At 39.8% G+C, this 21,548-nt stretch overlaps 1 protein-coding gene across 5 annotated transcripts in view; it reads left to right on the plus strand.

Moving 5' to 3' along the window:
* The window catches only part of LOC136863908 (hypoxia-inducible factor 1-alpha), a 579,725-nt gene that overhangs the window by 543,351 nt on the left and 14,826 nt on the right, over positions 1 to 21,548 (plus strand). For all 5 annotated transcript variants that reach the window (XM_067140321.2, XM_067140322.2, XM_067140325.2 and 2 more), the window contains 2 exons: positions 539 to 726; positions 16,777 to 17,225. In XM_067140321.2, the coding sequence (XP_066996422.2) occupies positions 539 to 726; positions 16,777 to 17,225 (637 nt within the window). The remainder of the gene's footprint in view (positions 1 to 538; positions 727 to 16,776; positions 17,226 to 21,548) is intronic.

The following is a 21,548-nucleotide window of genomic DNA, read 5'->3' on the forward strand; positions in this document are numbered from 1 at the left end:
TCATTTTATGTGATAATTTTGAAAGCATTTTAATATATGTTTGTATCAGCATAATTAAATTCACTTTATTTTAAATGCTCATTTAAGTGGGATAATGCTTCTTTCAAATTAATTCTTTTTAAAACTTATGTTTCTAATGGATACAGAATTATACTTTTTCTATATTATTTAGCCTGTTAATATAATAGTGTACTGACATGGAGCTGTGCTCTCTGTGTAGGAATTTGAACTTATGCATAGGGTTGCCATACGTCCTGAAAAAGCGGGAATGTCCTGAATTTGAGCACGTGTCCCGATGTCCTGAGTGAATTTTTAAAAATACCTAAATGTCCTGAATCGGCATCATCTTTTACAGTGCCCAAAATATTTGGTGAAATGTCTTTTCCTAGATAGTGATCACAAGTTTACGCCAGATACCAATCGGTCTGTGCTTAACTTGAGGATCATTAGCAACTTTGGTAGTTCTTTAAAAGAGACTTTCTTCCCAAGATTTGCAATTTTAAATATATATTTGTTGTTTTCTCTTTTGTTATACAAGGTGTACGGTTAATCGCACCAAGCCAAATCCCAACTCAAGTTTAGCACAGTTGCTAAGAGGAAGTGCATCCAGCACCCCGGTTCTTACAGTGGCGTCTAACTGCAGTCGGACACTAATGAAATGCAATGATCATGGTGGAGGACTCGTTGACCCAAGCGAAGTTCTTGATCAAGTGTATACCAGGAAAGGTGAGTACCAAAAAATATAATTTACTAATCTTTTTCTAATGTGTAGTACATTTTGTGACTGATGAGTGTTTTGTAATACTTTGTTCATTGATGATTTATTTATTATATCAAATACACCTTAGGAGCCACCCCAAACTCCTCTGATAGGAAACTATGCTCATGGCATAGACCATTTAACGTGAATCGTAAAAGTAAAACGAATAACAGCAAATTAAAACAGGGAGAATAGCTAATTCTAGATTAGCAGATTTGGAAATTGTTGATTTACCTTCTTGGTTAACTCCATATATTCAAATCTTTCTCACTGGCAAGGATGCTGCTTAGTGCTTGGATGCATGGTATTGCATTTCTATGTGCCACTAGGAGGAATTTTGTGAACCATTAAATGTCTCTCATGTCCTGCAAGATGTTTATTGAATATTTTTTGTCTTTGGTTATCCAGTGGTTGCTTGCATTGGAGACTTGAAGTAATATCTGCTCAGTTTAACATGAAGTTGTAGTTTGGGATTTGATTGATATTATGTAAAATTAATTTATGAAGGAGATAAATATGGAATGGTAAGCAGAGATAGAGATATATTTAGCCATATTGTATATTCCTTTGTGATGTTGCATTTTTGTAACATACAAGAAAATCTGCCTTAAAGAAAATTTAGTGATATGGGGTATTTTACCTTCTCATAAATCTTACAAAGAATCCAAAAGTAAAAACCAAATTATTAAAATGAAAAATAGTGTGTTTAATGGTTAACAAACAATCAGTAAACCAATTTAAGCTCTCATTGCCAGTGTAGTAGAAGTATAAACTGCCAGGCCATACAGTGCATGTCACCCCCTGTGGGTGGGGGGGGCGCAGGCTAAGAATATACCCATGGTATCCCTTGCCTGTTGTAAGAGGCGACTAAAAGGGGCGACCTAGGCGCCGGCATGGATAGCGGTTTGGTATCATGTATTGGACCCCCCGGGGATGGGAGGGGCTGAATACATTCACAGGTAATCCCTTTCTGTTGTAGAAGGTGACTAAAAGGGTGATGTGGCCATCGGTCCCCTCTTTTTTGTGTTGTGGGGCGAGGGGGTAGTTGTAGAACGATTCAGAATTCTTGATGAGGACGCTACTCGGAGATGGGCCTCTTACATGTGCGATTGCGCCCGAAAGCCCATGGTGACCCTGGGAAGCCTTCGTGTGGGAGCACCACGTATCCGTGCAGTAGTATCCACCTGACAACACAGGTCTCCGCACAGCCGTATGCCAGAAGGACATATTATTATTAATTAGTTTTTATTTTTATTTTTTCCTTTATTACTCTGCACACTCTGTGGGGCACGTGCTATTGCGGGTGATTGGAGGAAGGGAGTCCGAATGCTCATTGCTTCTGACGTTCCGTATTAAGCATCGTCCAACATCGGACCCTGGGTAATACCGGCTATGACCAGGTGGGTATTGCCTTTGCTGCTTGGTTCGGCTACAGAGGCCCCCGATCAGAGTGGGTGGCATTCGGGGAGGATGATTTGGGGCATGGCTTCGAAACATCTTCGACTTGCCCAAGGTGGTCCCCCACCAAAGTCTTTTAACTTCTGATTCCTTGTGGGGTTCAACCCCCTGGGAACGTACACAGCATGAAGGAATGGGATCCAGCTTCCCTAGGTTTCTGGTTGCTACCAGAACTGATGGGCATGAGTTTTAGCTGGTAAAATCGATCCTTTTTAGTAAACACATTGAAGGTGTCTACGGCAAACTTGAAGTTCTCAAGGAAATGTGCAACAGTAATTTGCTTTTGAAGACTCGTACAGCACTGCAAGCTGATCATTTGCTTAAGTGCAACCACTTGGGCAAAATCCCCATCAAAATGGAGGAGCACAAATCCTTGAATCTGGTTTGCGGAGTCATCTTTCACTGCGGCCTTATTTTGAACACTGACGATGAGTTGATGGAAGACGTGAAGAACCATGGCGTAACACACGTCCGGCGCATTACACGCAATGTCATCGGTGAAGACGTTGCCACTGGTCCCTTCATTGTCTCTTTCAAGTTGTCAGTGTTACCAGAAAAAGTCAAGGTAACAACTTATCGTTGCGATGCGAGGCCGCACATCCTGCCTCCTATGCGATGCTATCAATGCGAGAGATGCGGGCATATGGTATCTCGTTGTACGGATCAACCTGTGTGTGGTACATATGGAAGAGCAGCTCATGGCACGGAGGAGTGCACAACTCTGTGCAGGTGCACTAAGTGCTCTGGTCTTCATTCTCCTCGAGATTGGAACTGCCCGACCCTGGATGGTCTTTCCTACCAGGAAGCGCGCCGTAAGTTTAATTCCACAAATATATAATTGCCAATACACTAGACTACAGCATGATAGCTCAGTCTCTCTCAGATTCGTTATTCATGACATCTTTACCCGTGAAGATCGGTGTGCACAAGGCGGCCGTTGCTCCTGAGAGCAAAGTCACAAAGAGTAAAAGCTCAAATGGGGGGACCACCCAACCTTCGACCCTCAAGAAGTCTGCCGGCTGGGAGTCCTAAGCCAGCACAGCAGGGGGGGTAGGCCAAGTCTCCCCCCCCCACCAAGAGGTCAGCGAAAGCTGTGCCCAAGGCGGCGGAGGCGGCATCGTCGACCAGGGCTGGGAAATTATCTACCAGCCCGTTTAAACAAGAAAAGAAGGCAGGGAAGAGGAACGCCCTTACTGGACACTCTCACACTTCTCCTGCAAAAGGGAAATCATGCTCTCTATCTGGAGGGTATGAATCAGCACGAGCAGGAACTCCTGCCCCCAAACCTGAGCGCTCCCCTCGTAGGAAGAAATCCCGCCCCCAATGTAGTTTGAAGTTCTGGGTGTCAATCCCTCGGTCCGTTGATGACTGGATGGACGTCGAGCTGTCATCTACATCTACGGATGATAGTGTTTAGATTTAAGAGCATCTTGTCGCTCATAACCTGATACTCTCTCTCTCTTTTTTTTTTTTTTTTTGCTATGGGCTTTACGTCACACCGACACAGATAGGTCTTATGGCGATGATGGGATGGGAAAGGCCTAGGAGTTGGAAGGAAGCGGCCGTGGCCTTAATTAAGGTACAGCCCCAGCATTTGCCTGGTGTGAAAATGGGAAACCACGGAAAACCATCTTCAGGGCTGCCGATAGTGGGATTCAAACGTACTATCTCCCGGATGCAAGCTCACAGCCGCGCGCCTCTACGCGCACGGCCAACTCGCCCGGTCTCTCTCTTTTAGTCCACACTATGGCACTGTTACAGTGGAATTGTAACGGTCATGACAGGCATCTTGCTGAGCTGCGCCGGCTCACTAGTGTGTTCGCGGCGAGTGTAGTCTGTATTCAGGAAACTAATCTCAGACCAGGTCATCATACAGTCTTGAATTTCAGACTATAATTGACAGAAGGATTGTATGCTCACCGTGCGTCTGGTGGCATTGGTGTATTTGTTTGTTCTGATACCTATAGCTAAGAGGTTCCTCTAAGAACCCCGCTGGAAGCAGTTTTAGTGCGTGTACTGCTGCCTGTCATAGCAACAGTGTGTAATGTTTATTTTCCACCAGGCCAGCCTCTTAATAAAAATGATGTAACTAATCTTATAGATCAGCTTCCATCTCCATTCCTCTTATTGGGCGATTTTAACGCCCATCGCCCTATTTGGGACTCTGATACGCCTTGCCCCAGGGGAAGGGTGTTGGAAATATTTCTAAGAGTGCTGGAAGTGTGTATTTTGAATACAGGTGAAGCCACTCATTTCAGCGTACATTACGGCGCATACTCTCGCATAGACCTTATGCAGTCGAGCGCTGGTTCCCGTGCTTTGGTGCAGTGTACATGTTGATCTCTGTGACAGTGACCATTTCCCTATTATTCTTACTTTGTTGAAACTGAAGTCTGTTGCAGCTCCTCCTCGATGGATTCTAAAATGTGCTGATTGGCCAAAGTTCGCAGCACTAGCTACCTTTAACGATGCAACTGGCTGGAACGTAGACGGTGATATAACTTACATAACACAAGTTATTCTTGCTGCTGCTGAAAAGTCCATTCCATCCTTTTCAGGGACTCCTCGCCGATAACTCGTTCCTTGATGGAATGAAGAAATTGAAGCAGCTATAAAAGAACACCGTCACACTCATAAAACTCTCTTGCAGTCAGCCTGCTATGGCAAACTTGGTAACATTTAAAAAACTCCGTGCTAAGGCACGAGTTCTTATTTGACAGAGTAAGAGGCTTCATGGGAGAGATATGTGTCGTCTGACATCACATACACCGTCACCACAAGTGTGGACTAAACATCGATGTATTTCGGGATCAAGTACCAGGAATGTCCATTGCAGACAGTATTGTCACTGATCAACCCATGATTGCTAATCATCTAGCCAGTCATGTCACGGATGTGTCTGGTTCCGGGAATTACCATCGTGATTTCTTAGCTCTGAAGCGGGAGGCAGATCGTCATCAACTCAGTTTTGCCACTGGAGCTTCAGAGGACTATAATGTGGCCTTTACGGAGTGGGTACTCCACAGCATCTTGGCGCTTTGCAAGGACACGGCTCCCGGACCAGATAATGTCCATAACCAAATGTTGAAACACCTTAGTGAGGATAGTCTTTTATATCTCCTTCGTGTGTTCAGCCGAATCTCAGTAGAGGGTAAGTTTCCATCACAGTGGCGAGAGGGCATAGTAATTCCTGCCCTCAAGTATGACAAAAATCATAAGTATGCAGGATGTTAGAGACCTATTTGTCTTACAAACTGCTTGTGTAAGCTTTTTGAGCGGATGGTGAATCGCTGACTTCTGTGGTGCCTGGAGAAAAGAGGACTTTTGTCCGAATACCAATGTGGTTTTCGAGCCACTCGCTCGACCACTGACCACTTGGTACGCCTGGAGAGTTCTATCCAGGATGCTTTTCTCCGAAAACAGCATTTGGTGGCTGTTTTTTTTTTTTTACACTTAGAAAAGGCATATGACACCACATGGTGAAGCGGCATCCTTTCAGTCCTGCATCAATGGCATTTCCGAGGTAACTTGCTGGTATTTATTGCGAATTTTTTGTCCCTCCATCTATTCAGTGTCCAAAGAGGAAGGGCATATTCATAATACCACGTTCAGGAAAATGGAGTCCCACAGGGATCGGACTCTGTTCGTGATTGCCATTAACGGGATTATTTACTTCAAACTTTTATTTGAAATGACCACCTTGTAAAGATTTAACGTGGAAAAAAAATATGATGTATTGAAAAGGTGGTCATTTCAAATAAAAGTTTGAAGTAAATAATATATTGTCGCTCAATACGGACCAAAATATGAGGTTCATAACTTGTAATAAACGAGTTTGTGGCTGCTGTTGGCTCAGCAGTAAGACTGTCACTATACGTAGACTATTTTGCTCTGCATTATAGCTTCCAAAATATGGCTGTCGCAGAGCGACAGTTACAGCAAGCAATTAGGAGAGTGGAATAGTGGACCTTAGAACATGGCTCTCGGTTTTCAAATGCAAAGACCTCTGTCGTACACTTCTGCTGGAAGCGCACTCTTCACTCCCACCCAGAGCTTTATTTAGGGAATATCGTTCTTCCTGTAGTTGACAGTTACCATTTTCTTGGGCTCCTTTTCGACAGCAAATTATCATGGGAGCCACACATGCGGCAGTTAAAAGCGAAATGCGCTAAGAATTTAATATTGTGAAGTTTCTTAGCGGCACTACTCTAAGCAGATACATCTGGTTATGTCCCATTGGGAGATGGACTGGCAGGCCACCCCTCTCCCAAATAAGCTGAGAGAGATAAAAAGAACTACAAAGATATGGAAGACTTTGCTTCAGGCTTCTCTAAGAGAAGCTGTGATATTATGCCGTCTTCGGATCGGTCATGACGTAGTAACGCACTCCTACCTACTGAAGGGTGAACGCCCCCCGCTCGGTGTGCTCCTACGATTTTATAGGGCACATATTTTATCCAAGTTAGACTACGACAGAGCAGCATGTGGATCATCAAGGTAATAATGACATTTACAATAAGATACAAAAGTTGAAAACTAGAAAAGCGGCTGGAATTGATCAGATTTCTGGGGATATACTAAAGACAATGTGTTGGGATATAGTACTATAGTACCATATCTGAAGTACTTATTTGATTATTGTTTGGTCAGAGGAGCTATACCAGATGAAAGGAGAGTTGCTATAGTAAGCCCTGTGTATAAAGGAAAGGCTGATAGACATAAAGCTGAAAATTACAGGCCAGTAAGTTTGATGTGCATTGTATGCAAGCTTTGGGAAGGCATTCTTTCTGATTATATTAGACATGTTCGTGAAATTAATAGCTGGTTCGATAGAAGGCAGTTCGGTTTTAGGAAAGGTTATTCCACTGAAGCTCAACTTGTAGGATTCCAGCAAGATATAGCAGATATCTTGGATTCTGGAGGTCAAATGGACTGTATCGCAATTGACCTGTCTAAAGCATTTAATAGGGTGGATCATGGGAGACTACTGGCAAAAATGAGTGCAATTGGACTAGACAAAAAAGTGACTGAATGGGTTGCTATATTTCTAGAAAATAGATCTGAGAGAGTTAGAGTAGGTGAAGCTTTATCTGACACTGTAATATTTAAGAGGGGAACTCCTCAAGGCCGTATTATCGGACCTTTATGTTTTCTTATATATATATATAAATTATATGAGTAAAGGAGTGGAATCGGAGGTAAGGCTTTTTGCGGATGATGTTATTCTCTATAGAGTAATAAATAAGTTACAAGATTGTGAGCAACTGCAGTGTGACCTCGAAAATGTTGTGAGATGGACAGCAGGCAATGGTATGATGATAAACGGGGTTAAAAGTCAAGTTGTGAGTTTCACAAATAGGAAAAGTTCTCTCAGTTTTAATTACTGTGTTGATGGGGTGAAAGTTCCTTTTGGGGATCATTGTAAGTATCTGGGTGTTAATATAAGGAAAGATCTTCGTTGGGGTAATCACATAAACGGGATTGTAAATAAAGGGTACAGATCTCTGCACATGTTTATGAGGGTGTTGAGGGGTTGTAGTAAGGATGTAAAGGAGAGGGCTTATAGGTCTCTGGTAAGACCCCAACTAGAGTATGGTTCCAGTGTATGGGACCTTCACCAGGATTACCTGATTCAAGAACTGGAAAAAATCCAAAGAAAAGCACCTCGATTTGTTCTGGGTGATTTCCAACAAAAGAGTAGCACTATAAAAATGTTGCAAAGTTTGGGTTGAGAGGAATTGAGAGAAAGAAGAAGAGCTGCTCGACTAAGTGGTATGTTCCAATCTGTCAGCGGAGAGAAGGCGTGGAATGACATTAGTAGACGAATAAGTTTGAGTGACGTTTATAAAAGTAGGAAAGATCACAATATGAAGATAAAGTTGAAATTCAAGAGGACAAATTGGGGCAAATATTCATTTATAGAAAGGGGAGTTAGGGATTGGAATAACTTACCAAGGGAGACGTTCAATAAATTTCCAATTTCTTTGAAATCATTTAGGAAAAGGCTAGGAAAACAACAGAGAGGGAATCTGCCACCTGGGCGACTGAACTAAATGCAGATCTTGATTGATTGAAGCGTTCTAACCAAATTGAATAGCATTCACCACAGCGTAGTTAGATTTGCAACGGGGGCTTTTCCTACAAGCCCCATTGCAAGTCTGCTTGCTGAATCTGGTGTTCTGCCTTTATACCTGAAGAGCCAGCAAATGCTTCTGTCCTATGCTGCAAATTTGCAACAGATGCCACTTCATCCGAACTATCATTGCGTATTCCACAATGGAAACAGTCAGCTGTACGGTGCCTACCCTCGAGCAACGCGGCCAGTTGGAATACGCTTGGATAGCAGTCACAGATTATTTGATGTACCTTTGATTCCTTGTCTTGTCAGACAACTAAGTTTTGTACCTCCTTGGATAATACGATGACCTGATATTGTTCTAGATCCCTCCTTTTATCGGAGACTTTTCCTGTCCGTTGTTGGCCGGTCTCCTGATTCGGTCGTTTTCATTGATGGTTCAAGGGCAGAAGTGGGAGTAGGCTGTGCATTCATTGTTGGCAATAACAGGTTTCTTTTTCCTCTACCGGAAGTCTGTAGTATGTACACAGCAGAGGTCTATGCTATCTATGAAGCCTTGCGGCACACACTGTCCGATGTGCGCCATCAATTTTTGCTTTGTACAGACTCCTTGAGCGTGCTACAATCTATAGATACAAGTTTCCCTCGGCACCCTATGGTGCAGCGGATCCAGGACCTACTGGCCGGGTGTTCGGATGCTGGCACCAGAATTAGGTTTATGTGGATACCAGCCAAATGGGTGTAGAGGGAAACTAGTTAGCTGCCAAGGAGGCTGTTACCGTGCCCTCGTTGCCTTACAGGGTTTTGCTAGTGACATTTGCTCTCAGCAGAGACATCTGGTTATGTCCCATTGGGAGATGGAGTGGCAGGCCACCCCTCTCCCAAATAAGCTGAGAGCGATAAAAAGAACTACGAAGATATGGAAGATTTCGCTTCGGGCTTCTCGGAGAGAAGCTGTGATATTATGTCATCTTTGGATGGGTCATGGCTTAGTAATGCACTTCTACCTACTGAAGGGGGAATGCCTCCCCGGTGTGTACTTGCGGTGGTCATCTAACCGTGGTACACATCCTACAGAGTGCGTGAACCTGGCTGATCTTTGCCGTAGTCTAAAAGTCCCGTGTGTCCTTTCCTTTATCCTATGAGATGACGAGCAGTCAGCAGACATTGTTGTCCATTTTATGAGAGAGAGTTTCCTTTTTTATCGTGTGTAATAATGTATTTTATATTAGTGTATTTTTGTTAACTAAGCTTTTATCCCATAAACTCTATTTTAGTTCGTGTTTGCGTATTTTAATGTGTTATTTTAACTTCTCACTTGAAAGATATATATATATATATCTGTACTTCAAGGCAATGCCTCATTCAATTGTAATCAATATTTTCTATAATTTTTTTAGAAAGTAAGGCATTGCAAATTAGATCCACTGATTATTTTAATCTCATAATCATTTTTCATAATCATAAATTTTAAATTCCAGTCAGTGGATATATTTTAAATTTTAAATATCATATCTTTTCATTACATCTCGTACCATTAGGGGCCGATGACCTAGCAGTTAGACCGCTTTAAACTACAAACATCATCATCTTCATCATCATCATCATCATAATCATCAGTGCACGTCCTTAATTTTTCTTATTCTTTATCCATGTATCTCTCCTAGTCCACTTCTTTATTTCTTTGCCAGAACTCTCTTCTCCTCGAATAACCTACATCCTATTCATATTCTCTTTTTGTACCATGTCCAATACATTCCAAGTACTGATCGAGATGGCTATACAGCATGAGGAGTTTGAATTCCACTGTTGGTAGCCTTCAAGGTGAATTTCCTTGGTTGACCATTTTCACTCCTTCTCAGTTAAGGCCATGGCTGCTAACTTTCTGGTCTCAGCACTTTCCTATTTTATTGTGACTTTAAACACATAGCAAAACAGAGAAATGCTTAGCTTGCTACAGATCAGATAATTAACTATGTTATTGAAATGTCCTCTGAATATCTAGACAGCTTTTCAACAGATTTGTAAAATCGTGTTCTGGTTCTCAATTCATATCTTATTTATGTTGGTGAAGATGGATCATGATCATAACCATCTTATTTTTATCTTTCTAATGTCCCGGCTCCATGGCTCGATTCCTGGCTGGGCTGGGTATTTTAACACTCATTGGTAAATTCCTATGGCTCGGGGCTTGGTGTGTGTGCCATCTTCTTCATTAGAATTCATCATAGGTAGGGCCCCACCCTCACAGACATGCAAGTTTCCTATGCAGCGTCAACTCGAAAGACCTGCACCGGGCCTTTTCGGGGGCCTCACAGTATTATATATATATTCATTTAGCCCCTTAAGGAGCACGTGGAACCATTAAATAGCACTGGTATTCTTCATCTTCTAGTTCTTATCTTCCCAAAACTTGCTCATCTTTTCACTCTGGGCCTGCCATCTTTCTTGTGTCCATGAGATTTTGAGTTTCAAGCTTTTCTCAGATGGATTTTTGGGTGCAAATTTATGGGTGTTGTTCTTTTGTCTGTATGTATTCCTTGTGGTTGCCATTGGATCAACATAGACTTCTGTGAGGTCCTTTTGTGCATCCACTAACCAGGGAACTTTGGTTTGTCGGTTTCCATTGATGATAAGAAATATTTTCTTAGTCTTGAGTCATCCATTTGTGCTAAATATCCATAAAATTTCATACGCCATTTGCGTGCGACTGAAGTGAATCAATCAGTTAATGCATAGAGTTCTTCCAAGCTTTTTCGCATCCATATACCCTCCTGAAACTTGGGCCCAAATATCTTCCTCAGTATATGTCGTTCAATTTTCATTTTTCTCATTGCCCTTGATGTTAATGGTGAGTGATGATGTCTCAGGTGTGTAGAGTGCCTCAGGGAGGACAACAGTGTGGTAGTGTCGGAGTTTGGTTTTTGTGGATATTGATTTCTTATTTTAGAAGTTCCAGGTTTTTCTGCGTGCATTTTGTTGGCTGATTTTTCATTGCCTGAATTACCAATAATTTCACCCAAGTACTGGAATTGTTTGACTTGTAAAATGTTGCCATATTTGGTCGCTAGTGATGTTAGGTGTGTTCACTTGGAGTCCATGTATTGCGTTTTTTTCATAGGAGATATGGAGACCGGTTTTGAATGCAATCTCGTGAAGCTTCTCGATACCAATATAATACCAATGTGGGAATCAACATCTATATCAAGCTTCTCGATGGCGTGCCTGGCTTCTTCGGGAGTCCTGATAATTATTGCTAGATCGCCAGCAAAGGCAAGGCATTTAATGTTAATCCGTTTACTTTTTGTTCCCATGTTTATTCCAAGTATTTCTTACTCCCATGTTTTAATGACCTTGCCCAGTACTAGGTTGAACCTTGTCTAACACCTGTTCTGCAGAGATTTCACCCATGAACTTCACCTTAGAGGTTGTATCTGTTACGTTTCGTTGGATTAACGTGATTGTTTTGTTATCAACATCGTATTCTCGAAGGACATTGAACAGGGTACCATGGTCTCTTGAGTCTTATGCTTCTTTAAAATCTACTAATGTGACCACTGTACAGATTGACTGGCAGTGTTGGAGTATCATCTTAAGGTTCCAGATCTGTTCCATGCACAATCGATGTGGACGGAAGCTCGCCTGGTATTCGCAGATCTTATCTTCTATCTGTTGTTCGAATCTGGTAAGCAGAGCACGTGAAAGAATTTTGTATGCTATTGGCAGAAGAGAAATACCTCGGTAGTTGTTTGGATCCATCTTGTCACCTTTCTTATGCATCTAGAATGGTTTCTCCACTAATGCCAATTTCATTTCAACAGCCAGAATACATCTTGAGGCAACCTGTAGGGCTCAAAACCTTGGTTGAAATTGTGAGATCGACTACGGTTGATCTCCCCATAACCTTCTTCTTCTTATTATTATTATTATTATTATTATTATTATTATTATTATTATTATTATTATTATTATTATTATTATTTCAGGAAAGGCAATCATAGTAGTGCTTTAAATCTAGGAATCGTGCAGAACATTTTCAGGATTAGTGTGATTTAGTTAAGATGAGACTCTGGAGATAAAAATATATTATTACCTAATGTATGGATTTTCACGAAACTTTGTGGGAATGTCACCTACATAAAAGTAGAGATATCACCAACATTTCTTTCATGTACAATTAATAGATTTTCCAAAATATTTTTTTGTTTTTCAATCAATCAGTCAATTAATACTGATCTGCATTTAGGGCAGTCGCCCAGGTGGCAGATTCCCTATCTGTTGTTTTCCTAGCCTTTTCTTAAATGATTTAATTGACATTGGAAATTTATTGAACATCTCCCTTGGTAAGTTATTCCAATCCCTAACTCCCCTTCCTATAAATGAATATTTGCCCCAATTTGTCCTCTTGTATTCCAACTTTATCTTCATATTGTGATCTTTCTTACTTTTAAAGACTCCACTCAAACTTATTTGTCTACTAATGTCATTCCACGCCATTTCTCCGCTGACAGCTCGGAACATACCATTCGGTCAAGCAGCTTGTCTCCTTTCTCCCAGTTCTTCATAGCCCAAACTTTGCAACATTTTTGTAATGCTACTCTTTTGTCGGAAATCACCCAGAACAAATCGAGCTGCTTTTCTTTGGACTTTTTCCAGTTCTTGAATCAAGTAATCCTGGTGGGGGTCTCATACACTGGAACCATACTCTAGTTGGGGTCTTACCAGAGACTTATAAGCCCTCTCCTTTACATCCTTACTACAACCTCTAAACACCCTCATAAGCATGTGCAGAGATCTGTATCCTGTATTTACAATCCCATTAATGTGATTACCCCAATGAAGATCTTATATTAACACCCAGATACTTACAATGATCCCCAAAAGGAACTTTCACCCCATCAACTCAGTAATTAAAATTCTGAGAACTTTTCCTATTTGTGAAACTCACAACCTGACTTTTAACACCGTTTATCATCATACCATTGCGTACTGTCCATCTCACAACATTATCGAGGTCATTTTGCAATTGCTCACAGTCTTGTAACTTCTTTATTACTCTATAAAGAATAACATCCACAAAAAGCCTTACCTCCAATTCCACTCCTTTACTGATATCATTTATATATTATAAGAAAACATAAAGGTCCGATAATACTGCCTTGAGGAATTCCCCTCTTAATTATTACAGGGTCAGATAAAGCTTCGCCTACTCTAATTCTCTGATCAGTTTTCTAGAAATATAGCAACCCATTCAGTCACTCTTTTGTCTAGTCCAATTGCACTCATTTTTGCCAGTCATCTCCCATTATCCACCCTATCAAATGCTTTAGACAGGTCAATCGCAGTACAGTCCATTTGACCTCCAGAATCCAAACTATCTGCTATATCTTGCTGGAATCGTACAAGTTGAGCTTCAGTGGAATAACCTTTCCTAAAACCGAATTGCCTTCTATCGAACCAGTTATTAATTTTGCAAACATATCTAGTGTAATCAGAAAGAATGCCTTCCCAAAGCTTACATGCAATGCATGTCAAACTTACCGGCCTGTAATTTTTCAGCTTTATGTCTATCACCCTTTCCTTTATAAGCAGGGGCACTTCTAGCATCTCTCCATTCATTTGGTATAGCTCCTTCATGCAAACAATTATTAAATAAGTACTTCAGATATGGAACTATATACCAACCCATTGTCTTTAGTATATCCCCAGAAATTTACCAATTCCAGCTGCCTTTCTAGTTGTCAACTTTTGTATCTTATTGTAACCATCAATCTTTACATACTGCTGACTGAATACTTCTGCCTTCTGAAGTTCCTCGCATAAGCACTTCCAGTGTTCATTAATGATGCCTGGAATGCCATTCTTGGAACCTATTTCTGCCTTAATGTACCTGTACATACCCTTCCATTTTTCACTAAAATATGTATGACTGCCAATTATGCTTGCCATCATGTTATCCTTAGCTGACTTTTTTGTTTTTTTGTTTTGTTAGATTCAATTTCCTAGGGCACTCAGAAATATGAGCAATGTTTTTTCTAATTGCTTTCATTTTTTGTAAATGGAACGATGTGTCTGATGCTTGCATTATAATGTGATTTAGATTTCAATCTTTCTCATTTGAGTTTTAGGCTTTGCCAATAGCCTTGGTAGCCCTCAGTATATGCCACTAAATTTATATTATCTTCATTTGTTGTGCTGAAGCATTTAATAAATCCCTGTATAATATATTGCATTGGTAGTTTGTTTAAGATTGACATCATGAAGAGTTTGACAGTAGTTTTGTTTCATTCATTTACTGGTGTGACAGTATCATATTGAAGACAAGTGTTTTCAGTTATTCCCTTCGCAAGCTTGTATGGTAGAAGCACACTGTAGTTGAGCCTCATTTACTCTCCAGCATTCTATTTAACGAGTAGTGTTCTTTTGCAGTTAGAGACAGCTACCTTTGGAGGAGGTCAGGTAAAATCCACAGCTATATTTTTCCTCTCATAGTCAGTACTGTAAGTGCAGAGGGTTACAGGGGGTGGTGGTTGTCTTCAACAGTGAAGTGAAAGGTGAGACAGTGTGATCATTGCCATTACAATTTTGAGAATAAATTGTTTACATATCGTACAAGGGTGGTTTCATAAGTTATGGTATTATAGCAATGTAAATCTACTATGTGCGTTGTGTGTTTAAAGTCTACTGGAATGTGCTTCTCAATGCTAGCACCTCTGGGTACAGGAGCTAATTGCAAGGGGCAATCAAAAGATTAGTAAATAGAAATCATTGTTTAGTAATGCTCAAAATGAACACAAATCTCGTACACCTGCAAGGCATGTTGTAAAATTCAGAATATTGTTGACTCAGAAATACCTGTATATATGGATAACTTCTGCTTGGCCCAACTCATGTCTTATGTTAACACTTTCCAATAACTGGCACCCTCCTCTCTGTCAGGGCACATGGAACGTCCTCTCTGTAACGGTTCAACAGTTGCCGTGTATTTACATTTAAAAGCCTCAAACTGTGATCACCCAATGCTTCTCTTAGCTGTGCACAACACTGGGTGTGTTTCAGCGAAAGAGAGCTGTAGTTTTCATGTGTGACCACTGTTCAACTTTACTTGGAGCATGGCCGGTAGCACACTAATTTTGTTTTGTTTTAATGCTATTTAGCCAAGTGCACATATGCCATCTGTCAGTGGCATTCAGTAGATAGTGACACAGGTGTTCAGACATATCTACTGGACTTACCATGCTGCCACATGGTTGCCATGACTTATGAAATAACCTCCATATTAATCCGGAAATAAATGGAAGGAATACTTTTTAATTCATGATAAATTACATCAACTTCACTATTCTTTATGGCATAAATGAATTTACCTTCGGGGTACTTTCAGCCGATTCTGATTGCGATCCTCGTCAACTGACTTCCAAGACAGAAACGTGTGATGTTGTGTGCGAGTTGCCAACATTACAGTTAGAAAATAATTTTTATATGATGTGGTCATATAGCACGTGTGATTTGAATGGTGTCTGTTCATTGAGAATGTTGGTGATTTGAGATGTAGATATTATTCTGTTATGTTGAGATATTATTGTTTATGTTGGGTGCCAGACAGTTGATAGCAACAGCTAATGAGGAATGGTTGAAAGTGCTCCAGCAATGTTAATCATTTACCATCAAAATCAGTGGTGAAGACGGTGTAATTCATTGTAATTTTTGTTATTGCTGTGCCGTGAATGCTAATGTAGAAGAACTTTATTTCTAACATGTCGGTCGCACACTCTAATATAAAGACAAGTAGCTTTAAGCTTTGCATTTGGGAGATGGCAGGATCAAATTTCATGGTTTGGCAGCTTTGAAAGGCAAATGCTGAGGCTGTACTTATGTTAAGACCATGGCCTTTTCATAGCTTTTAATTGTTGCCCAAGTATAAGCAGAATTCAGTGTGACTGAATAGTATACCATTTATTGATTGCTTCATACCACTGCCTTCCTATTACTTTATGGTACAGGTACTTGCCACATGTTGCACAATTTGTCTATGTCATTTTCCCTCTTCCAATTAGCAAATAGTCTAACTGTTCCTGACAATGCAGACTCTAGCATAAAAATCTGATTTATATTTTTAATTCATATTGATTTTACATTTTTGATAATGCATGGCTGAATCATTTTATTCCATCAAAAGACCGTATTTCAACATCCTTAATCAGATACTAAAGGGAGTGCCTCATGAAAATCCTGAGGGGAAAAGCTGTGTAGTTGGTAATCATTTGATCACTTCGTATCAATATAGTTTTGCTGCACCCATCTTCAAATAACTGAACTCTGTATATGAATTGAGGGTATGTTGATTTTAGTGTGTATATCTCTGTGCTATATATATGTGTGTGTGTGTCTTTATTTGTAATACATTTGAAATACTGGCCTTAATCTAAGATATAATGCATATTCATTGCTGGGATATTTTTCTGTTTTCTTTTCTATAAAGGTACTCCAGGTAAGATGGAATGGAGCACCAACCCAAAGCAAACCGAGGTGCGGGCCTCGAACACCATCACGACTCCTAAAGAGGGGTTATGTTCGAGCCTTAAGAAGAATCCTCCAGGAGTGGGTCCCCCTGATCGTCCTTGTAAACGGTCTTATGATACAGCTTCATATGCTGGAGGGACCAAACGGACAAAAGCTGAAACAGGGAATAAAGGTCTATCGTCCCAATTGCTACAGCAGTTGATACAAAGTCATGGCCCAAGACCTCGCCAACGATCTCGGTCCAAAGGTCGGGGGGACACCGTGTGGGTGCTAGATGGAGGAGGGACTACGAAGCAGCAAGCACCGCCACCTCCACCGTCGCCGCCTCCCCTGCTGCCACCTGCACGCTCGCCACCCCGGCAGCCAAGCGATAGTGTTTTGATGAACCTGCTCGTCAGTGGCTGTGATGTGAGTGCTGGATATATTTGTCTGGGGTCAGGGAAGTTAGGCTTAAGCAAGAACAATAAGGTAACCAGTCCACTGTAGGGATATTGCTGTCCTGTGTCATGCTCTCCTTGGGTACATGCTTAGTGCAGCAGTCCATGTACAAGTAATTAGTTAAAGTTCACCTGAAGAATATCTGTTCTTCTGGTGGCGATGGATCCTCTTGTCAAATGTCGATGGAAGTTGCATTTCCACCACACCTTCGACAGACCTTTAATGTTGCTTTCTGTTTAAAGTGCTGTTAATTTGCATTTTTATGTCATAGTATCATGTAGATGAAAAGAAAAAGACTTTTTGAGCATTGAATGCTCTGCTAGTTCAATATACATATGAGTTATAGTCTGAGCATCGTATGAATTGATTGAAACAAGTAGTTAAAACCAATGTTACAGTATAGGACTATAACATTCCTTGACCATCACTGATCAATCCTGTTGAGATGATCATTTTACAGGTGTAAAGTGTGGTGACAATGTCTCTGGGTTGGAAAATTTCTTTCACAAAATAGGTAGGTAACTCTGGTTACTGCAGTTCATTCTTTCTTTGGAACATTTCTTTTTGACTCCTCTTCCTTATTTTGTCACACCTGGTTGGGAACCAGACAATTGAATCATCACAAGTAGGTTTCTTAAGGTATGAAATTTGTGGCCAAGAGTTATGTTTATAGAGTACCTGGTGTAAAGTGCAAGAATAGGTATTTTGGCTTTGTACAGAAAAACCTCAAACTTCTGTACATTATTGAAACTCGTTTGAAGCTCCGTAGCATGGTTTTCAATGACACGAGGGGTGTTTAGATCACTTGCTTAGGTTATGGAGCTATCTTCTTAAGCGTGGATAAAGATAAACACCTAAGCAAAAAGGCATTGTTAGTGTTCTACATAAAGTAAAACTGAGGTAAACATGTATGATGAGGATGAGGTTGATATCAGGAAATGCTGACTTCAGAAGAATAGCATTATAAGTGCTAATGATCATGATGGAAAAATTTGGTTGGAGGAGCTCCATTTACTGTGTTATGCAATATGTAATAAGAAGTAAGAAAATATATCTGGATGTAAAACAGCTGTACCTTGCGTAAAACAATGTCTTGGTGTCAAGAAGTATGTAAAGGAAACTATGTTATGTAATAAAATGAATGTTGATAGTTGTGCTGAGAAATGTGGAGGAAATATTGCCTTGCAAACAGGACTCCAATTCAGTTCTGATATCTTCGTTTCCCTGTTCAGAAACTGAACTGGAGTCTTGCTGATAAAACCCAATATTTAGTCCTGTTTCTTTCCTTGATTTACATACATACATACATACATACATACATACATACATACAGTACATACATACATACATACATACAAGCATTGTTTAAGTATGCCAACTTCTTGTTGTTGGCTTCTGGCGCATTAAAGAGCTCCCGTTGGACAAACCTGCGATAACTCAGCTTCGCTTAAAATCCGTAGTAATTGACAGGACATTAAACAATTATTATTATTATTATTATTATTATTATTATTATTATTATTATTATTATTATTACTGTTGTTGTTGTTGTTGTTATAGATTGGTATGTCATGAACCATATATGATTTTATTTATCTTATTACTTCAAATACAGTGGACCTTTGTTATATATGCGAATTAAAGAATGGTAAGAAACTAATGATTTAAGTCCCAGTATGGTATTTAATTTAATCTTAATAACTTTGGTTTGTTCTTGTCATGGGACCTTGATAATGAGGAGGAACCTTAAAAGAAAGTCTGTTCTCTCTCCCAGATTTTATATACTTACCCACATTTCACATTAGTTAAAAAAAAAAAAAAAAATTCAGTTTGTAACATTTGTAAATAAATATAATTCACATAAAATACTTCGTAATTCATATATAATACTAATCTGATCAAATTCATCGTCTCTGGGGAACCAGGGGTTTAAATGTTGCTTAGTTGAATTGTTGAGCATACAACATATGAATCTTGTAATAAGGAAACAAAATATTTCTTCATAGAAATGTGATAGTTATTCAATCAATCAATGAATCAATCAATCAATCAATCATTGATTTGCATTTAGGGCTGTTGCCCAGGTGGCAGATTCCCTTTCAATTGTTTTCCTAATCTTCCCTTAAAATGTTTTCAAAGAATTTGTTTCCCTTGTTAAATTATTCTAATCACTAATTCCTCTTCCTATAAATTAATATTTGCCCCAGTTTGTCCTCTTGAATTCCACCTTCATCTTGATATTATGACTTTCCTACTTTTAAAAGCTCCACTCAAGCTTTTTCGTCAATTAATGTCATTCCACCATCTCTCCTCTGAGCCGGGCTGAGTAGTTCAAGCAGTTGAGTTGCTGGCCTTCTGACCCCAACTTGGCAGGTTCGATCGTGGCTCAGTCCAGTGGTATTTGAAGGTGCTCAAATATGCCAGCCTTGTGTCGGTACATTTACTGGCACGTAAAAGAACTCCTCCGGGACTACATTCCAGCATCTCTGCATCTGTAAAAGTAATTAGTGGGACGTAAATCAAATATTATTATTATTATTATTATTATTATTATTATTATTATTATTATTATTATTATTATTATTATTATTATTATTATTATTATTATTATCTCCTCTGACAGCTCGGAACATACAATGTACAGTTTAGTCGAGCAAGTCGTCTCCTTGCTCCCAAGTCTTCCCAGCCTAAGGTTTGCAACATTTTTGTAACACTATTCTTTTGTTGGAAACCACCCAGAACAAATCGTGCTGCTTTCCTTTGGATCATTTCCAGTTCCCATATCAAGTAATCCTTGTAAAGGTCCCATACACTCTTTTACACACACACGCACACATGCGCGTGCACACGCAAACACACACACTTACTCGCACTCTCTCTCTCTCTCTCTCTCTCTCTCTCTCTCTCTCTCTCCATTCTTGCAAAATTCAACATTTTATTTCCCTGCCTCACTTGTGTCATCCAGCTGTTCTTTTATTTATGGTGACCAAGAGAAGAGTTTGATTTTTAAGATGGTAGAATGGGGGAAGAGAGTGGGGGGGAATCTCCTGTGAAGATCCTCTTGGATGCGATTACACAGGGAATAGTGGAGAAAATTATAGTTTCTTAAAGCACAGATGGCTTAAATTGAGATCGCAAAGTAGGAAATGGAATGAATCTAACAGATATCAGTAGCACTATGGGTTAGTCGTCATTCTTCTATTCCCAATATGGGGGTTCATTTCCATCTGAAGTTCATGGTATGTGAGGATGTTTACTGTAAATGGCTTTGGCTCATTAATGAACTCTGGAACAAAATTCCAATACCCTAGCATCCTTCAATATCTGTAGTCATTGAAGAGACATTAAAAACAAATGGTATGATTATATTACTCCACAATATTGATTTTCCGTTGGAGTGATGGGTACTGAATTTGGGACAGAATTAAATTCTAGTGCTTTTAAAATTTCCATTCTAAATTTAAACTGTGTAGAACAGTTATTATTATTATTATTATTATTATTATTATTATTATTATTATTATTATTATTATTATTATTATTATTATTATTATTATTATTATTATTGTGGTTGAATGATGCACTAACACATTGAAGGATTTGGAGGTGCACGGAAGGGAAAAGGCTAGGATTGGGAAGGTAGTGGCCATGATTTCAATTAAGGTACAGCCTGTTGTGAAAATGGGAAACTGTGGAAAACCATCTTAAGGGCTGCTGATGGGGGGGATTTGAATCTACTTTCCCCAAATACAAGCTCACAGCTACGCGACCCTAAATGCACGGTCAACTCAACTGGTAGAACATACTCTCAATTTGACACAAAGTTTTATAACTTACTGTAGGATACATATTTATATGAGCCGGAAGTAAAAGATAAAACATTTTAAAAAGTTTTAAGGGCCAGTGAAACAAGGTAGGTAGTTTACAGTGTTTTCCTGTTGTTGACAATATAGTATAACCATTTCATTAACAGGCTTTGATACAGAAACTACCAATTTAAAAAAATGCAGATTATGATTGGCCCCACCTTCACAGTGAATCAAATTCTTTGAAAACTTATTGAATTTTGTGCTAAACATATTTTCGTGGTAAGTAGTCTTGTTCTGGGCTATTTCTCTGCAGATACAATGAGACGTTTCTTTTACTGTGTAGTAGGCAGTATTGGGTGCCCAGTGAAATCCTACTCCAGAACTCTCAAGAATGTAGTGAGAATAAGCAAAGTCTGTCTCCACAAGTACCCCAGTAATATTCAAGGTTGTCCCATAATATTTTGACACACACATTAGCAGGTTA

Source organism: Anabrus simplex, chromosome 2 (assembly GCF_040414725.1).
Source record: "Anabrus simplex isolate iqAnaSimp1 chromosome 2, ASM4041472v1, whole genome shotgun sequence".
NCBI lineage: Eukaryota > Metazoa > Arthropoda > Insecta > Orthoptera > Tettigoniidae > Anabrus > Anabrus simplex.